This window comes from Jaculus jaculus, chromosome 2, assembly GCF_020740685.1.
Source record: "Jaculus jaculus isolate mJacJac1 chromosome 2, mJacJac1.mat.Y.cur, whole genome shotgun sequence".
In the NCBI taxonomy this organism is placed as follows: Eukaryota; Metazoa; Chordata; class Mammalia; order Rodentia; family Dipodidae; genus Jaculus; species Jaculus jaculus.
Window position 1 is genome coordinate 38,965,539 of NC_059103.1, and position 17,069 is coordinate 38,982,607.

Genomic DNA, 17,069 nt, shown 5'->3' on the forward strand with positions numbered 1-17,069 from the left:
AATTCCCCATCAATTTTTAATTTATCACTGTGTAAATCTCTCATAAGTTTAATCTTACTTAGCTGAAAAATACTATTGTACATTTTTCCTGTACATTTTGCAGAATTCTGTAAGTATCATTACTCTGCTGTCTATAAGCAGCATTGCCCTTGTTCTGCCCACACGCTGAGAGCACGCTTTGCTTTCCTGTCCTCTGAACTGCTTTCTGGGGTTATATTCCTTTTCTGAAGGAACAAGATTTCCTTTCTTTTCACACAAGCCTTTACATGGTGAATTCTGAAAATGTCTTCATTTTGCCTTAGTTCTTGAAAGACGTCGTCACTGTATCACGAATCTCCCATGAGCAACACCGGAAGCTCCTCCCTGCATCTTGACATCACTCCACTGAGGAGTCAGGTGTCAGCCTCACGGCTGTCCCTTCACAAGAAACACTTGGCCCAGCCGCTCACATGTCTTCTGTTGTGATGTTCTGAAGCCTACAAGGAGCTTTCCAGGCAAAGGTTACTTTTCCCCTACCCGAAGAAGGCTTCAGTGAACACCTTTGAGTCTAATCATCAGTTACAAGTTCAGAGAAATTCTCAGCCACGCACCCTGCAAAAGTCCCCTCTCCCTCGTCCTCACTATGGTTTTCTTCCAGGACGTCAAGGACCTGCCAATGCTCTTCTGTACCTCCTTTTTTTGTCTCTGGGCTTTGCTCTGCATTGGTGCTTCTAAGAGGCGCTCTAGCTGATTTTCTTGGGCCTAATCTGCTCTAAGCCCCATTCACTCAAGAAATGATCACAATAAATTTTTACTTTCCAGAATTTACTGATTTTGGCTAAAGTTTTCAAGTATGGTTTTTGTCTCTACAGTAGTATTTGTGTCATGACACTTGACTTACATGTGAGGCCAGAATGCCTATTCTTTTGCTTCTCTGGGTTTGGCTTGTGCTGTCCTATCTCTTCATGTGTTACATTACCTTTGATTTTTTTTTTTTTTTTAAACAGGGATTGTATTTTGAAATTTCTTTATAGAAACAATTTGAAAATACTGGGAGAGTGATTTTCCGAGATTGTCCTTTGCTTCTGCTGTAAGTCCAGAAGTAAGGCTTGAGGCTGCCTAGATGAACTACTGCTAGAAAGCCCACCCATTCCTAGGTGTGGCCCTGTAGAGTTTCAGTCCACAGTGGGATGCCAGCCATTCACCAGACTCCTCCTTGGACAAAATATAATACTGTCCTTCTGCCAGGAAAATTATAGCTTTGCCCCTTGGCCATTTGTTCCAGATTAGTAAATGCTTCTAATGAGAAGCTGGTTTCAAAGGCTGGCTCACCCTTTAAAAAAAAAAAAAAAAATATATATATATATATATATAGAAGCATATAGAGAGACTGGGTGCACCAGGGCTTCCAGCCACTGCAAATGAACTCCAGACACATGTGCTGCCTTGTGCATCTGGCTTTCATGGGTCCTGGGGAATTGAACATGGGTCCTTAGGCTTAACAGGCGCCTTAACCACTAAGCTGTCTCTCCAGCCCCTGGCTCAACCTTCTAAGCCCTCCTTTTCCTTAATCTTGATATGGAATCCCACAATATTTTGTTAGCCAACGTATTACTAGCCTTTTGACCTTTGAAAGGCTATTTGTCTATTTTATCGGTTTCAAATAGGGTCTTACTATATAGTATATATAATATATATACATACATACTATATAGTATATATACTTACTATATAGTATATATAATATGTAGTATATATATCTAGTATACTATATAGCTCAGCTAGCCTTAAATTAATGATCCTCCAGTCTCAGCCTCTCAACTCTAGAATTACAGGCTTCTACCATTACAGTGGACTTTGTTTATAAATTTCATCTAGTTGTTAAAGTGGTTAGACTGGAAAGTTCATTATTATAGTTTGAGGCCACCCTGAGACTACACAGTGAATTCCAGCTCAGACTGAGCTACTTTGAGATCCTACCTTGAAAAGAAAAAAAAAAAAAAAAAAAAAAATTCTTTATATACAGACTTTCAGACAAATCTATTTGTGAGTCTATTTTTCCTTCCACTGCCAGGTCATTTTTCATGTCTACATTTAATGGAGGAAGACAGGAGAAAGTTAGCTCAGAAAGAATCATGAGATGCCACCACAAAAATGGAACTCTTGTCCGACTGAGACTGATCTACAGCACCATCTGCTGTCCAGGCTAGCACACTACCTAGAGAGATAGACAGATAACCCTGGATGGGCTAGCCCAGGGATCTACTCTCAATCTACTGACCAGTCGGGTCTTCCCCTTGCATATAAAGCCTGTTTTCTTCCCGTCAAAGACTCTGCCCTGCTCTGTCCAGCTCAGTTTAGCTTCTCTGCTTGGCTTGCCTACCTCTCTTCACTGAGGCCAAAAGGATCCACCTTGAGTCCAGCTTCACCCTCACCCAGCATGGCTGGGTGGGTGGGGAAGAACATGAAACTGTTTCTTGGTTTGGATGGTGTGGCAGTTTGAAGGGATGGTCCCCAATAAATTCTGGATTTTATTAAAGTTTGTAATTTAGATCTGCTGGAGGAGGTGTCATTGTGGGTGGACTCAAATTCCAGTCTAAACATATGGAAATTATGGAAGCTTGGCCTGGAGTACCAGAAGTGTGCTTGCTTGCTCATGGTGGCTTTTTCTCTATCTGCTTGGGTCTGTGGAAACAGGCCAGCTTCTTATAATAATATGGAACTTCCCTTGGATCTGTAAGCTTCAAATAAATTCCCTTTCTCACTAACTGTGCCTGGTTTGGAAGTTCATCTCTACAAACTGAAGGTGTGTCCTACAGAGAGCTTTTCTGCTTGCCTCTACTTTATAGTTTGGGGTAACTTCTCACTTTGATTACATGTATGATCTTCCTCTGTTCTCTGAATCTACCATGTATGTACTTTCCTTACACTCCAGATCTACCATGTGGGTGCCCTTACTAACTCTAGGTCTGCTACCTGTTTAATTTCTTTTCTTTTCTTTTCTTTTTCTTTCTTTCTTTTTTTTTTTTTTTTTGGTTTTTTGAGGTAGGGTCTTCACTGTAGCCCAGGCTGACCTGGAATTCACTATGGAGTCTCAGGGTGGCCTCGAACTCATGGCAATCCTCCTACCTCTGCCTCCTGAGTGCTGGGATTAAAGAAAGGCGTGTGCCACCACGCCCGGCTGTTTAATTTCTTTAAACTTGGGGTAACCATGAGTGCAACTCTCTGCTTTGATATCTGCTCTCTCATTTTTTTTTTCCCCTTTAGCCTCACCATTTGTCCTTTTACTTCCTAAAAACATATGGCAGATGTCATGCCAGTTTCTCTTAAGTCTCTCTACACAAGCTCCTAGATTCCTACTTCCCAGGTATTTATGACTGTTCTAGCTTTCCTTCCTAGATCCCTTAAATCTCCCCTGTGATTCTTCATTTAAACAAACCCCACCATTTGTGATTTTCTCAATAAACTTAATAATTAATAATTTATCCCAATTGAATCCATCTTTATTAAAGGTAGTACAGAACCTAAAACTTGGGGTCCATAAATGCAGGGAGACCCCTCCTGAACCCCTAACAGCGTTTATTCATAAAGTTAGGTCTTTAAGATTTTGCGTAAGGGCTGGAGAGATGGCTTAGTGATTAAGGCACTTGCCTGCAAGTTCAATTCCCCAGTACCCATGTAAGTGAGATGTACAAGGTGGTGAATGTGTTCATTTGTAGTAGCTATGTGCCTATTCTCTCTCTCAAATAAATACATAAAATGTTTTTTAAAAACTATTGCATAAAAATACTCAGCTGAGCATGGTGGCACATGCCTTTAATCCCAGCACTTGAGAGGCCAAGGTAGGAGGATCACTCTGAATTCAAAGCCAGCCCGAGACTACACAATGAATTCCAGGTAAGCTTGGGCTAGAGCAATATCCTACCTTAAAAAACCAAAGACAAAAACAAAACAACAAAAATAAGCAACTTTTAGGCTGGGTGTGGTGGCCCAGCACTCTGGAGGCAAAGGTAGGAGGATTGCTATGAGTCTGAGGCCAGCCTGGAACTGCAAAGTGAGTTCTAGATCAGCCTGGGCTAAAGACCCTCAGCCCCCCCACCCCAAACAAACAAACTGCCAAATCTGTTAGCAGTAAAATATGACATAAAAATTAGCAGAGAAGTATTCGCTTTCTTGCCCTCATGTCTTTGTGCCATACAAATACTATCGGACAGACAGGTTTATTTTAAATATATTATTTCAAACCAAATCCTAGAAAGGAATGACTGATGATGAAAGAGCTTCTCTTGTAGACACTAGGTCTCAAGAGGCAACTAACTATGAGGAGAACCTTACATACAAAATCACCAGAGTCACAGGCTAAGTAAACGCTGTGTTTACTTGACAGTATAGCAGCGTGCATGTCTGATGCTGGTATACGTGTGCTATGAATCCAATTCCTCTTATCATAACATAACATAAACATAACATACAACAGTGCCTGTTGCCAGCTACTCAGGGACAGTTCTGCAAGGGGAAAGAAGGAATGTGTGTAAAAGAATCCATGCCAAATCCCTATCTGGTTCAATATAATCTTTCTTGAAAATGAATGGGGCTGGGATGTGGCACAGTGTTTGTCTATCATGTATGAGGCCCTGGCTTCAACTACTAGCACTGCAACAAAAAATTAACAAGCAACTGAGGAACACCAGAAATTTACAGAAACAAACAAAAACTCAGCAAAAAGGAAGAAACATCTCCAGAGACATGGAAGAATACTAAAACCTTTTTAGTGGATATAAACAACAATTAATTCTAGAACACAGAAAGGGCAGTGGGAAGAGAACACTGTTGAATGGGGTGAACTGAGAGTCACACCAGTAAGTGGGTATTGTCCATCTCCTTGGTTCAGACGCTAGTACGGTAGTTGGGTTTCAGAAATGAGCCAGGCGCAGCGGTGCATGCCTTTAATCTCAGCACTCTGAGGTAGGAGGATCACCACGAGGTGAGGCCATCCTGGGGCTACAGAGTGAGCGCCAGGTCAGCCTGGACAAGGGTGAAACCCTAACTTGAAAAAAAATCCCATAAAATCCTTAATTTTTATGCTTGATCTCAGCCAAAATGCTGAGAAGCAATGGGATACTTAATATTTTAGACATAATTAAAGTAGTTATGAATGGAATTATATGACATTTCTGTTTTACTTTAGAAATACTTAGAATAAACACTAGAACTGCTAAAAAACAACAGACTTAGGTCAGTGAGGAAATACCACAGAAGGTTCCCATAATGTAAGATAAAAAAGGTAGAGGTAAAATGAGAAATAAAATTTAAAATCAGGCGTGGTGGCACATGCCTTTAATCCCAGCATTTGGTAGGCAGAGGTAGGAGGATCATGGTAAGTTTGAGGCCACCCTGAGACTACAGAGTAAATTCCAGGTCAGTCTGAGCTAGAGTGAGAGCCTACCTTGAAAAACCAGAAAAAGAAAAATTAAAATTTAGGGTCTGGAGAGATGGCTCAGTGGTTGAGGTGCTTGCCTGCAAAGCCTATAGTTTGATTCCCCAGAATGCACGTAAAGCTAGATGCACAAGGACATGCACGCTTCGGGAGCTCGTTTTCAGTGGCTAGAGGCCTGGAGGTACATGCCAGTGAGCAGTACTAGTATTCCCATTCTCTTTCTGTCTCTTAAATAAATAGAGATATAATGAACAAGTTTTGACACTATGAATAAATCTTCAAAGAAAACAAAGCAAGCCTGATTTACTAAATTCTTTGTGCTTTCCTCTACATTCATATTAAAAATCTATAAATACTGTTGCTCATTTAAACCTTAAATTCCAAAGAATTCCTCCATAAAGCTTTTTAAAAATTTTTTTTGAGGCTGGGTCTCACTCTATCCCAGGATGACTTGGAACTCACTCTGTAACCCCAAAATGGCCTTGAACTCAGGGCAATCCTCCTACCGCAGGCCTCCTAAGCACTGGGACTAAAGGCATGCACCACCATGCAAGGACCATGAAGTATATTTATGTAACTGTTAATCTAGTACATAAATCATGGCATTTACCTGGAAAAATATAGACATTGTTTCCTTGACCTGGTGTGAAGACTCGTCCATCTTGGAGTTTCACTGGCCCAAAGGGACTGCCGCTGGCAAATAAACACCTGCCCTGTAATGAAATGGAATCATCTCACTTTATGTGGTTGGGAAAACCCAGGTAAATTTGTATAAAGTGAAGTTGTGTGTTTCTAGATTACCTGGACATAAGAAATCACATACTATATATATCGTTTTATTAGGGATGAGGCTGTTCCATGCATAAATTGAATTTAAAAGTTAAAACATGGGCTGGAGAGACAGCTTAGCAGTTAAGTGCTTGCCTGTGAAGCCTAAGGACCCTGGTTTGAGGCTTGATTTTATTCCCCAGGACCCACGTTAGCCAGATGCACAAGCAGGCACACGCATCTGGAGTTTGTTTGCAGTGGGTGGAGGCTCTGACACGCCAATTCTCTCTCTCTCTCTCCCTGCCTCTTTCTATGTCACTCTCAAATAAATAAATAAAATAAACAAAAAACTGGGCTATGGAACTAAATAGAGAGTCCTCAAGAGAAGAAGTACAGATAGCATATAAGCATCTAAAACAATGGTCTACATTCCTAATCATTAGAGAAATGGAGATTAAAACTACGTTGAGATTCCATCTTACTCCTGTCAGATTGGCTACCATCATAAAAACAAACGACCATAAATGCTGGCGAGGATGTGGAAAAAGAGGAACCCTTCTACATTGTTGGTGGGAATGCAATCTGGTCCAGCCATTGAGGAAATCAGTGTGGAGGTACCTAGAACAGCTCAAAATAGATCTACCATATGATCTCCAGCTATAGCACTCCTAGGCATATATCCTAAGGACTCATCTCATTGCCTTAGAGATACTTGCTCAACCATGGTTATTGCTGCTCAATTCATAATACCTGGGAAATGGAACCTGCCTAGATGTCCCTCAACTGATGAGTGGGTAACAAAGATATGGCACATTTGTACAATGGAGTTCTACTCAGCGGTAAAGAAAAATGAAGTTATGAAATTTGCAGGAAAATGGATAGATCTGGAAAGGATTATAGTAAGCGAGGTAACCCAGACCTAGAAAGCCAAGTGTTGTATGTTCTCTCTCATATGTGTGTGGATCCTAGCTACAGATGATTGGACTTGTATGTGAGTAGGAAGAAAACTCAGTAGCAGAGGCCAGTAAGCTAAAAATGAGATATAAAGGGAAGAGAAAGGAAGGGAGGGGGTACTTAATAGAATGTTATTGTATATACGTAAGTAGAAGAATAGATTAATGGGGGTGAAAAGGCCCAAGTGAGGTCAGGGGAAGAGATTGAATAAAGGAAAGGTGGAGGGAGGGCTAATCAAAATCTAAGAGCATATAAATAAATCATATGGAAACCTCCTTTTTTGGACAATGGAATGCTCAGGAGCCATAGATTGTTACTAGAAAATTTTCAGTGCCAGGGATGGGATACCTTCCATTGAGTTTCTGGTCAGGAAGGTCCCTGATGCCCCCAAAATATTACAAGCCATTGCTGAGGCCCTTGGTTTCCCACAAGGAATAGATGGTAAGACCCCATTGCTGAAGACTCCACATACTTGGGCTGCAAGGCCACTGAGAAATCCTGCTGGAACTGAGCTGATAACCTCCTCCATGTAGACCAGCTGACAGAAAGCTGGAAGAAGCCATTCTTCAAGCAGCTCAATGGGAGAGAGAGAAATCACCATTGAAGATCAGTGGACACTGCAAGCCCTGTATTTGGCCAGCCAGGCCAAATGAGCTAACGGGTGCATCAGTGGCACATCTGTCATGGTGGAAACTAACCTCTAATTGGACTGGAGGCCTGCTCCAAGGGAGGGAATACATACTTGATGACCCACCAAAGGTTAATGGTAAGATCCTACTGCTGAAGACATCATATGCTGTTGGTACAGAACAAGGAGAGACCTGGCTGGAATATGGAAGAAAGTCAGTCACCCAACAGTGAGCTGGTCTAGTGCCAGAAGGGGCTACATGAGCGACGGGAAAGTGACCAAAATCTGTCCAAGCAACTCGTGGTCTAAGCTAATAGCTACTCAGCAGTAAACAACCTGACGTGATGCTCACCCAAGTGCAATAATGGCACACAGCCATGTTGGGTAACCAACTGCTCTTGGTTGGGTTGGCTAATGGATCCACTCAGTGGAATGGAACACATAGCTGGAACTGGAAAACAAGTCAGAATTATATCCAAAAAATGAGTTTCCTCTCCAATATCAAGCTCCCACCACTCTGAGGCTACAAGAGGGACTACACCTATTAAATTCTTTCTAAACTAACAATGGTTATCCCATTAATCTGGTGCTGACTTCACTCTCTGTTGGAAAATCTGCCTCTCTTTTTCAGAAGGATACAATGTGAGGAGAAAAATCAGTTCATCCATCGCACCTCACCAGGGCCCCAGCTGAAACAATACAGTAATTGGGGAAATGAGCAAGAGTGCTGCTTTCTTGGTGAACCTTCTACCACCACAAGGGTGCAGGAGATAGACACAGAGAACACTCAACTCCTACCAAACGAGAGATCCAGAGTTACAGAGGCTCCCAAGACCTCATCACTGAAGTAGACCTAAAACAAACCCAACATGGCTCAGGGAAATTCGCGGAAGAGGGGGTGGAAAGATTGTTAGAGCCACAACTTGGGACATTATGCACAAACATTGCCTCTTCCCCATAACAGATGGTTACCCACATAGTGCACGACCCACAATCTCCATGGGGATATCTGGCACCCCACACGTGCTGTTTACACAGTGAGTATGCACATAACTAATAAAGTAAAAAAAATGGTAATAAAAAAGAAAGCAGAATTTATGACTCATTTATATAAAAGAATTTCTATAAGTAAAGAAAAAAGAATAGTACATGAAAAGCAAAGATGGTCAAGATAAAGGGAAAAGGTCTGGCTACTCAAGTGAAGTCTAAGAGGACAGAGAAAGTATGGCCAAGGCAGACACACTAACCTGTCTGCCAAAAAGAGAAACAAAGCAAAAGTCAGCAAAGTTAGAAATCACCACAGTTTCAGGAGCACTGTATTCTCCAGATGGTACCGGCACAAAGAAAACCAGGAAACGAGGAGATGCTCAGGGGGTTAAGTGCTTGCTGTGCAAGCATGGGGACCTGAGTGTGATCCCAGCACCCATGCACAGTGCTGGGCATGGTGGTACACAGCAGCAGTCTCAGTGCCATGGGGGTGGAGATAAGATCCCTAAGGCTTGTTGGCCAGCCAGTCTACCCTAGCCTAACTGGTGAGCTCCAGGCCAATGAGAAATCCTCTTTCCATTAAAAAAAAAAAAAGTGTGTGGCATTCCTGAGGACATCACCTGAGCTTATTTTCTAGCCATTTTATGCAGGCACACAAACATATGTTTGCATGTATGCACATCCACATATGTAAAAAATAAATAAAAAAAGAACAAAGAAAATTATTACTAGGCTTACTACCGTAAAACCACTCAAAACCTAAGACATGACTTTACATCGAAAACAAAATTCCCTAAAGAATAAAACATTATCTTGAAAATGCTGAAAGAAAGTAGCTACAAACTTCAAAATGAAGACAAAAGAAAGAAACTATCATGAGACTTCATGAAACCCACACTCACACAAAGCCGTTCTGGTAGGAGGAAAATGACTGTACAGAGAAGTACAGACATGCAGGAAGAAAGGGAGACAGAAGAAGTTCAAATGTAGGAAAACCTAAATGATTAATTTTTGTCTAAAAATAATAATGCCTCCTCGGTTCAAAGTAAACACGGAGAAAGAAAACAGTAGGTACCGGAGAGCATTATAATAGCATTCACAAGTACATGCTTTCCAGAATCAATACATGTTACCAGGGTGACTCCTGAACCCACGTTTCTCTCCTCAAAGCACTACAGAACTGGGCAAGAACATGTAGGCAACAGTACCTCTGTGAGTGTATATGCTTCTTCTGGGGTGCACTCAGCCTTCGTAGTAGGATTACTTAATGCAAATATGATAGGCCTTTCATTGATACTGGCCATGGCTCTGAGAACCTCAGGAGTAAAGAGCCGGCCAGCACCTGCAACTCCTGCAACACATAAGGGGGAAAAGTGACTCAGGACAAAGATAATAGCAATTCTTACCAACAGCATTTCCCCAATGTATTCACTGTAACAGAACCACATCACAAAGACACATTTTGTATTGCTGAGAGAATACTACAAAGAACACAACTTCAAATCTGAAAGAAAAAAATAATAAAATGTTAACAATTTTCAGTTATCCCAAAAGAAACAAAATAGAATGGTAGTTGCCAGTGGTTGAAGGAATGTGACTGTTTAGAGGGTACTGAACTTCAGTTTCATAAGACAAAAATAGTTCGGGAGACTTGTGGCACAACAATGGGAATGTATTTAAAGCTGAACACTTAAAAACAGGAAGGGTGGGGGACTGGAGGTATGGCTCAGCAGTTAAAGAGGAGTGCCTGCAAAGCCTGATGGCTCCACTACCCATGTAAAGCGCATCTGGAGTTTATTTACAGTGGCAAGAGGCCCTGGTGCACTCACTCTCTTTCTTCTTGCAAATATTTTTTTTTAAAAACAGGTAGGATGAAGATGGGCATCACCATGAGTTCAAGGCCAGCATGGGCTGCAGAACAAGTTCCAGGTCAGCCTGGGCTAGAGTGAGATCCTGCTTCAAAAAACCACGCAAACCAAAACGAAACAAACAACAACAAAAGGTATGATGGAGCTGGGGAGATGGCTCAGCAGGCAAGAGCGCTTGCGGCAAGCATGAGGGCCTGAGTTCAATTCTTCAGCACCCAAGTGAATGGCTGTGTGGTTGTACACCCCTACGATCCCAGTTCTGTGAGGAGCAAAGAAACAAGAATCCTTGGGACTTGCTGGTTACCAAGTCTGACTATAAGCAGCAGCTTAGGGTTCAGTGAAAGGCTGTCTTAAGGAAGCGAGTGATCAAGGACCAGAGCCTGTGTCCTCTGGCCTCCATGCACATGCACACATGTCATGGTCATCTGCACACACACATATGCATACACCACACCAATTACTACACACACACACACACACACACACACACACACACACACACACATGTGCGCGTACAGACACGCAGATAACAGGAGCATGGTATGCTTATATGAACTTGGCTACTATTTGCCAATTTTTTTAAAAAAGGAGCAAAACTTGTCTCAAATGTTCACCTGTTAAACTCTATGGTGCACATTGCAAAACAGTAGGAATTCAAAGATAATCTGGACTGAATCAATCAACATCTTGATACAGCTGAGTTTTCCTTTCAGTAAGTACATACAAAGTCCCAGACCTGAACTAAGCTATTAAGACATACAAATGAACACAATGCAGGCAGGTTATAGTTGAGACAATGAGCAGTCAGCTCTTTCTTTCTCCCACAGGTGCCATGAGCCGTGGGCAGAGCTGTGAAGGACAGCGTGCAAGGCGGGTTTTCTACCTGAGGCTGCAGGGGAACATGGACGTAGCTGACATGACCAAATGATGCCTTAGCTGAGCACTATCCCCTCAAAACTTTCCTTTTTCTCTCCTTGGCCCATCCCCTCAAAGCTTTTCTTTCTTCTTCTTCTTTTTTTGTTTTTTTTCAAGGTAGAGTCTTGCTCTAGCCCAGGTTGACCTGGAATTAACTATGTAATCTCAAGGTGGCCTTGAACTCAGTAATCCTCCTCCTACCTCTGCCTCGCCAGTGTTGGGATTAAAGACATGTGCCACCACGCCCGGCAGAACTTTGCTTTTTGTCTTCTTGACCCTCCAGAGGTCAAGATCAATGGATAGGTTCTTAGTTCCCACACAGAGTTTTGAGAGGAATGACCTAGATAACCTTTAAGATTTCTTCTTGTCAATGAAGAAACTAATCAAGGCATACTTTTCTTGTTTGTGAAGGGTTTTTGTTGTTTGTTTTACTTACTTTAAAAAAAAATTTATTTATTGGCGGGGGGAGGGCACACCAGGACCTCTAGCCACTGCAAATGAACTCTAGATGCATGTGCCACCTTGTCCATCTGGCTTATGTGGGTTTTGGGGAATCAAACCTGGGTCCTTAGTCTTTGCAAGCCAAGTGCCTTAACCACTACGCCATTTCTTCAGACTGTGTTTTAACTTATTTTTGAGGAGAGAACAAATGAGTGTGCCAGGGCCTCTTACTGCTGCAAACACAATCCAGATGCATTTAACACTACGCATCTGGCTTTATGTGGGTACTGGAGAATTGAACCTGGGCTGGCAAGTTTGCAAGAAAGTGTCCTTAAACACAGGCCCATTTGCCCAGCCTAAAGGTTTTACTGTTTAAAATGCAGTAAAGCTCCTATGTGAAAGCTGATATAACTACGAGTAAGATTGTAAGTTCAAACTTCTAGAACCAGAGAAAATCAACCAGCTGAGAACCTGCTGCTATGTGGGCACTGTCTGATGTCTGCTATGCAATGCCTGGATCAAAACACACTCAAAGTTTCCTTTTTGTTGCTAATAAAACTCTCACTCTGTACTAGATGTACCTGGCACAGTCTAACAAATGACCTTGGCCTTTTAAGAGTTTGTGATCAACAGTCACAAGTCTAAAAGCAAAGCACCATAAGGAGGCAGGCAAGCATGTGTGCACCCGTAGTCCCAGCTACTTGGGAGGCTCAGGCAAGAGAATTATTTGAGTTCAGATGGACAACACAATGAGACTGTCTCTTTTGGTCTGCTCCCTCTCCCCTTTTTTTAAGAGAGAAAGAGAGGGAGGGAAGGAGAGAAACTGCAGATGCATGAGCCCCTTTGTGGCATGTGTGCCACTGTGCATCTGGCTACATGGGACCTCAAGATCTGAACACGAGTTCTTAGGCTTCACAGGCAACCACTTTAACCACCAGCCCTCACTTTTCTTTTCAGACAGCATCTCATTATGTAGCCCAGGTTGGCCTCAAACTCATGATTTTCTTACCTCAGTCTCTGAAGTGTTGGGCTATGTGTTACTATACCCAGCATGCGAGCCTATCTTTTAAAGAAAATCCCCTAGAAAGGGTAAGAGGGGAGGGGCATGCATTGTCAATGCCACAGCTCACAGACGAAAGATTACAAGTATTGCTAGGCATGGTGGCGCATGCCTTTAATCCCAGCACTTGAGGCAGAGGTAGGAGGATTGCTGTGAGTTTGAGGCCACCCTGAAACTACATAGTGAATTCCAGGTCAGCCTGAGCTAGAGTGAGGCCCTACCTCAGAAAACAAACAAACAAACAAACAAAAATTACAAGTAGTAGGTGAGAGAGGCGGCTCAATAGTTAAAGATGATTGCTTGCAAAACTTGGTAAACCAAGTTCCGCCCTCCCCAGCACTCACGTAAAAACGTTTCACATGTCTGTGGTCTCAACATGCCTGTGACAAGAAGCCAGGAGGACCCAAAGCTTGTGGCCCAGGTGGCCTGGGGTTTGATTCCAGTAGCAAGAGACCCTGGCTCAATAGAAGACGGATGAGTAGACACCTTGAGATTTCCACATGTGTGTCATGGACACATGTGGCCCCCACACGTATACTTGCATACATAAACATGTGCAAGTAAATAAGTAAAACAATTTTAAAACAAATGTTAAGTATCACCCTCTGAATTTTCACACACTGTAACCACAAAAAAGTTACTACTGAAAACACAAGTCAGGGCTGAGAGAGATGGCGTAGTGGGTAAGGCACTTCCCAGCAGAGTCTAAAGGCCCAGGTATGATTCCCCAGTGTCCATGCAAGCCAAATGCACAAGGCGGCACATGTGTCTGGAGTTCATTTACAGTTGTTACAAAATGTGCCCATTCTCTCTTTCTCTAAGAAAATATTTTTTAAAGAGAAAACACAAGTCAGCCCACTGTATTTGTTGTCTTCTTCATGAAGATTGGAAATATTAAAGAACAGGGAGGTCCCTGATGCCCCCAAAACATTATAGGCCATTGCCTAGGCCCTTGGTTTCCCAGCAGGAATAGATGGCAAGATCCTATTGCTAAAGGCTCCACATACTTGGGCTGTAAGGTCACTGAGAAATCCTGCTGGAGCTGAGCTGAAAACCTCCTCCATGCAGACTGGCTGACAGAAAGCTGGAAAAAGCTATGCTGCATGCAGTTCACAGGGAGAGAGAGAAATCACCAGTGAAGATACTCAACAGTGGACACTGCAAACCTTAACTTTGGCCAGCCAGGCCAAATGAGCCAATGGGTCCAATAGTGGCATGTCTGTTACGGGGAAAACCAACCACTCTCTAATTGGACTGAAGGCCCGCTCCATGGTACTGATAATGAAAACCTACAACAACGGTAGTCATGAGCCCTAGGGTGTAACATCTGCTGCTGACTGGCTAAATGTATATACTATGCTCACCAAACTTCCCAGTAAGCACTTCTCTTAATATTCATACCTATATATTAATGCTACTCTCACTTTTGGTAGAGAACCTTCTCTTTTCAGATGACAGTAACCTTGATATAATTCAGAAGACACAATGGTGCTGAGAAGAAGTGACAGAGGAGTGCTCAGCACTAAAATATCTCTTATCACACCTTCTAAGGCTCAGGGTCCATTGTGGAAGAGGTGGCAGAAAGAACATTAAGAGCCAAAGGAAGAGTAGGACTCCTTACAATTTGAGCCTCCAGACACAAAATGGCCTGATTATCCATGACCTTGCCATGCCTGACACTACCTACACAAGACCATCATAGTAGGAGGAAAAGATCATGACATCAAAATAAAAGAGACTAGGCCAGAGAGATGACTTAGCAGTAAAGGCACTTGCCTGCAAAGCCAAAGGACCTCAGTTTAATTCCCTAGGACCCACAGAAGCCAGATGCACAAGGGGGGGTGCATGCATGTGGAGTTCATTTGCAGTGGCTGGAGGCCCTGCCATACCCATTCTCCCTCTCTGTTTCTCTCTCTCTAAAATACACACACACACACACACACACACACACACATATTTTTAAAGAGAGCAAGACTAAGACGGGGAGGGGATATGATGGAGAGTAATTTCAAAGGGGAAACTGGGGGTAGGGAGGGAATCACCATGGGATATTGTTTATAATTATGGAAGTTGTCAATAAAAAAACAATAAAAGAAGAAATGCTGGAGAGATGACGTCAGCGGTTGTGTGCATTTCTTGTGTAAGCATGAGGGCCGCAGGGGACCTGAGAGTACCTGAGCTCAAACCTCCAGATCCTACATAAACAGCTGGCTTTGGCCACGTAGGCATGTAATTTCAGCTCTACAGGGGAGCCAAGACCTGAGAATCACTGCAGCCCACAAGCTCCAGAAGTAATAAAAACACACTCAGGCTTGAAACAAGACTAGGTAGAAGAGCAGTCGGGTGGAACACCTGACCTTCCTCCCCAACCACTGCAGGTAAGTGTATGGGGCACTGCAAGGGCACATACACATGCATACACCACACTACACACTACACACATCAGACACACACACACACACACACACACACACAGAGAGAGAGAGAGAGAGAGAGAGAGAGAGAGAGAGAGAGAGAGAGAGAGAGGGAGAGAGAGAGAAATCAATGAAAAAAATTGGAGGAGAAAGATTATATCCACGGCACGTGACAGATCTTGTTATTTTCAGGTTATTATTCCCTAGACAATATAGTACAATAACTACTTGCACAATATTTGCATTAACTCAGATATAAGTAACCTAGTGATGTTTTAATGTACATAGCAGACTATGCACAGGTTAGATGCAAGGGACTAAAGAACTGCAGGTTTGGTACCAGCACTGAGCCTGGAACCTTCACACACACAGAAGGATAACCTGCCTAACAGTGTGGTAGTTTGAATTTATGTCCCCCATAGACTCAGGTGTTTGTTTATTTAATTTTTTGCCTTTTTTTTTCTTTTTTTTTAGTTTTTCGAGGTAGGGTCTCACTCTAGCCCAGGCTGACCTGGAATTCACTACAGAGTCTCAGGGTGGCCTTGAACTCATGGCGATCCTCCTACCTCTGCCTCCCAAGTGCTGGGATTAAAGGTGTGTGCCACCACGCCCGGCTTATTTAATTTTTGTTTGTTTGTTTTGCTTTTGTGAGGTAGGGTCTCATCTTAGCCCAGGCTGAATTGGAATTCACTATGTAGTCCCAGTGTGGCCTGGAACTCACAGTGATCCTCCTACATCTGCCTCCTGTGTGCTGGGATTACGGCATGTACCACCACAACTGGCTTGGATGTTTTACTAAAGCTTATAACCTGGATCTGCAGCCACCTGGCTGGAGGAGGTATCACTGGAGGCAGATCCTGGGGTCCAGCCCTAATGTGTGTTTAGGGGCGGATTGGATTCTCAGCCCCAATGTACGCAGAGCAGTCTGAGCTGTGGCTTATCAGCTTGCTGCCCATTTGTGCTTGCTGCTTTTTTGTTTTTACAGACTTTTTGGCTGTTTCTCTCTGCTTGGATGTATGGAAGTTTCTTCTTATGCCACAGATGGAACTCCCTCCCACCCCCCTGCCAGATCTTGAAGCTTGAAATAAAACCTCTCCATCATGAACTGTGTCTAGCTTGAATGTTCAACCCAGCAATGTACAGCTGCCTACAAGCTGAAAGCTGGGAAAATGCCAGTTTACTTTTACTAAGCCTACCTGGTAGTTAGGATAGGCAGGTAAGTAACAGATCACTGACCGTCAGCATTACTTACCAATGATAGCTGACGGCTTGAGTGTATTCACTGCATCTTCGAAAGTATCAGGTAGGTTCTCGGGGGCTGAGTGAGTGAATGGCTCCTGGTAACTATCTATTTTAGCAGTCCGCCCCTGAATGTGTTGATAAGATACAGCACTTTTAGCACCACATATTGAAGATTAAGAGAAAAGACATGAATTATGAAGTACAAACATAAAATAAGACTTTGCATTTATTTTCCTCTTTTACCTATGTCTTCAAATTCTAACTTCAGTGCCCCAAAATATAGCACATGTATCATATCCCATTGTACCTCACAACATTCTAACCTCACTCAAACACTCCCTCTATAAAGTCCATCAATACTGCACAAAAGCTAGAC

The 17,069-nt window shown here is 42.8% G+C and overlaps 1 protein-coding gene across 3 annotated transcripts in view; it reads right to left on the bottom strand.

Annotated features, from left to right (window-relative positions):
* Me2 (malic enzyme 2) overlaps window positions 1–17,069 on the bottom strand; it is an 88,919-nt gene that overhangs the window by 12,145 nt on the left and 59,705 nt on the right. For all 3 annotated transcript variants that reach the window (XM_045144254.1, XM_004667491.2, XM_045144255.1), the window contains 3 exons: window positions 16,704–16,818; window positions 9,962–10,104; window positions 6,027–6,129 (listed from right to left, as the gene is read on the bottom strand). In XM_045144254.1, the coding sequence (XP_045000189.1) occupies window positions 6,027–6,129; window positions 9,962–10,104; window positions 16,704–16,818 (361 nt within the window). The remainder of the gene's footprint in view (window positions 1–6,026; window positions 6,130–9,961; window positions 10,105–16,703; window positions 16,819–17,069) is intronic.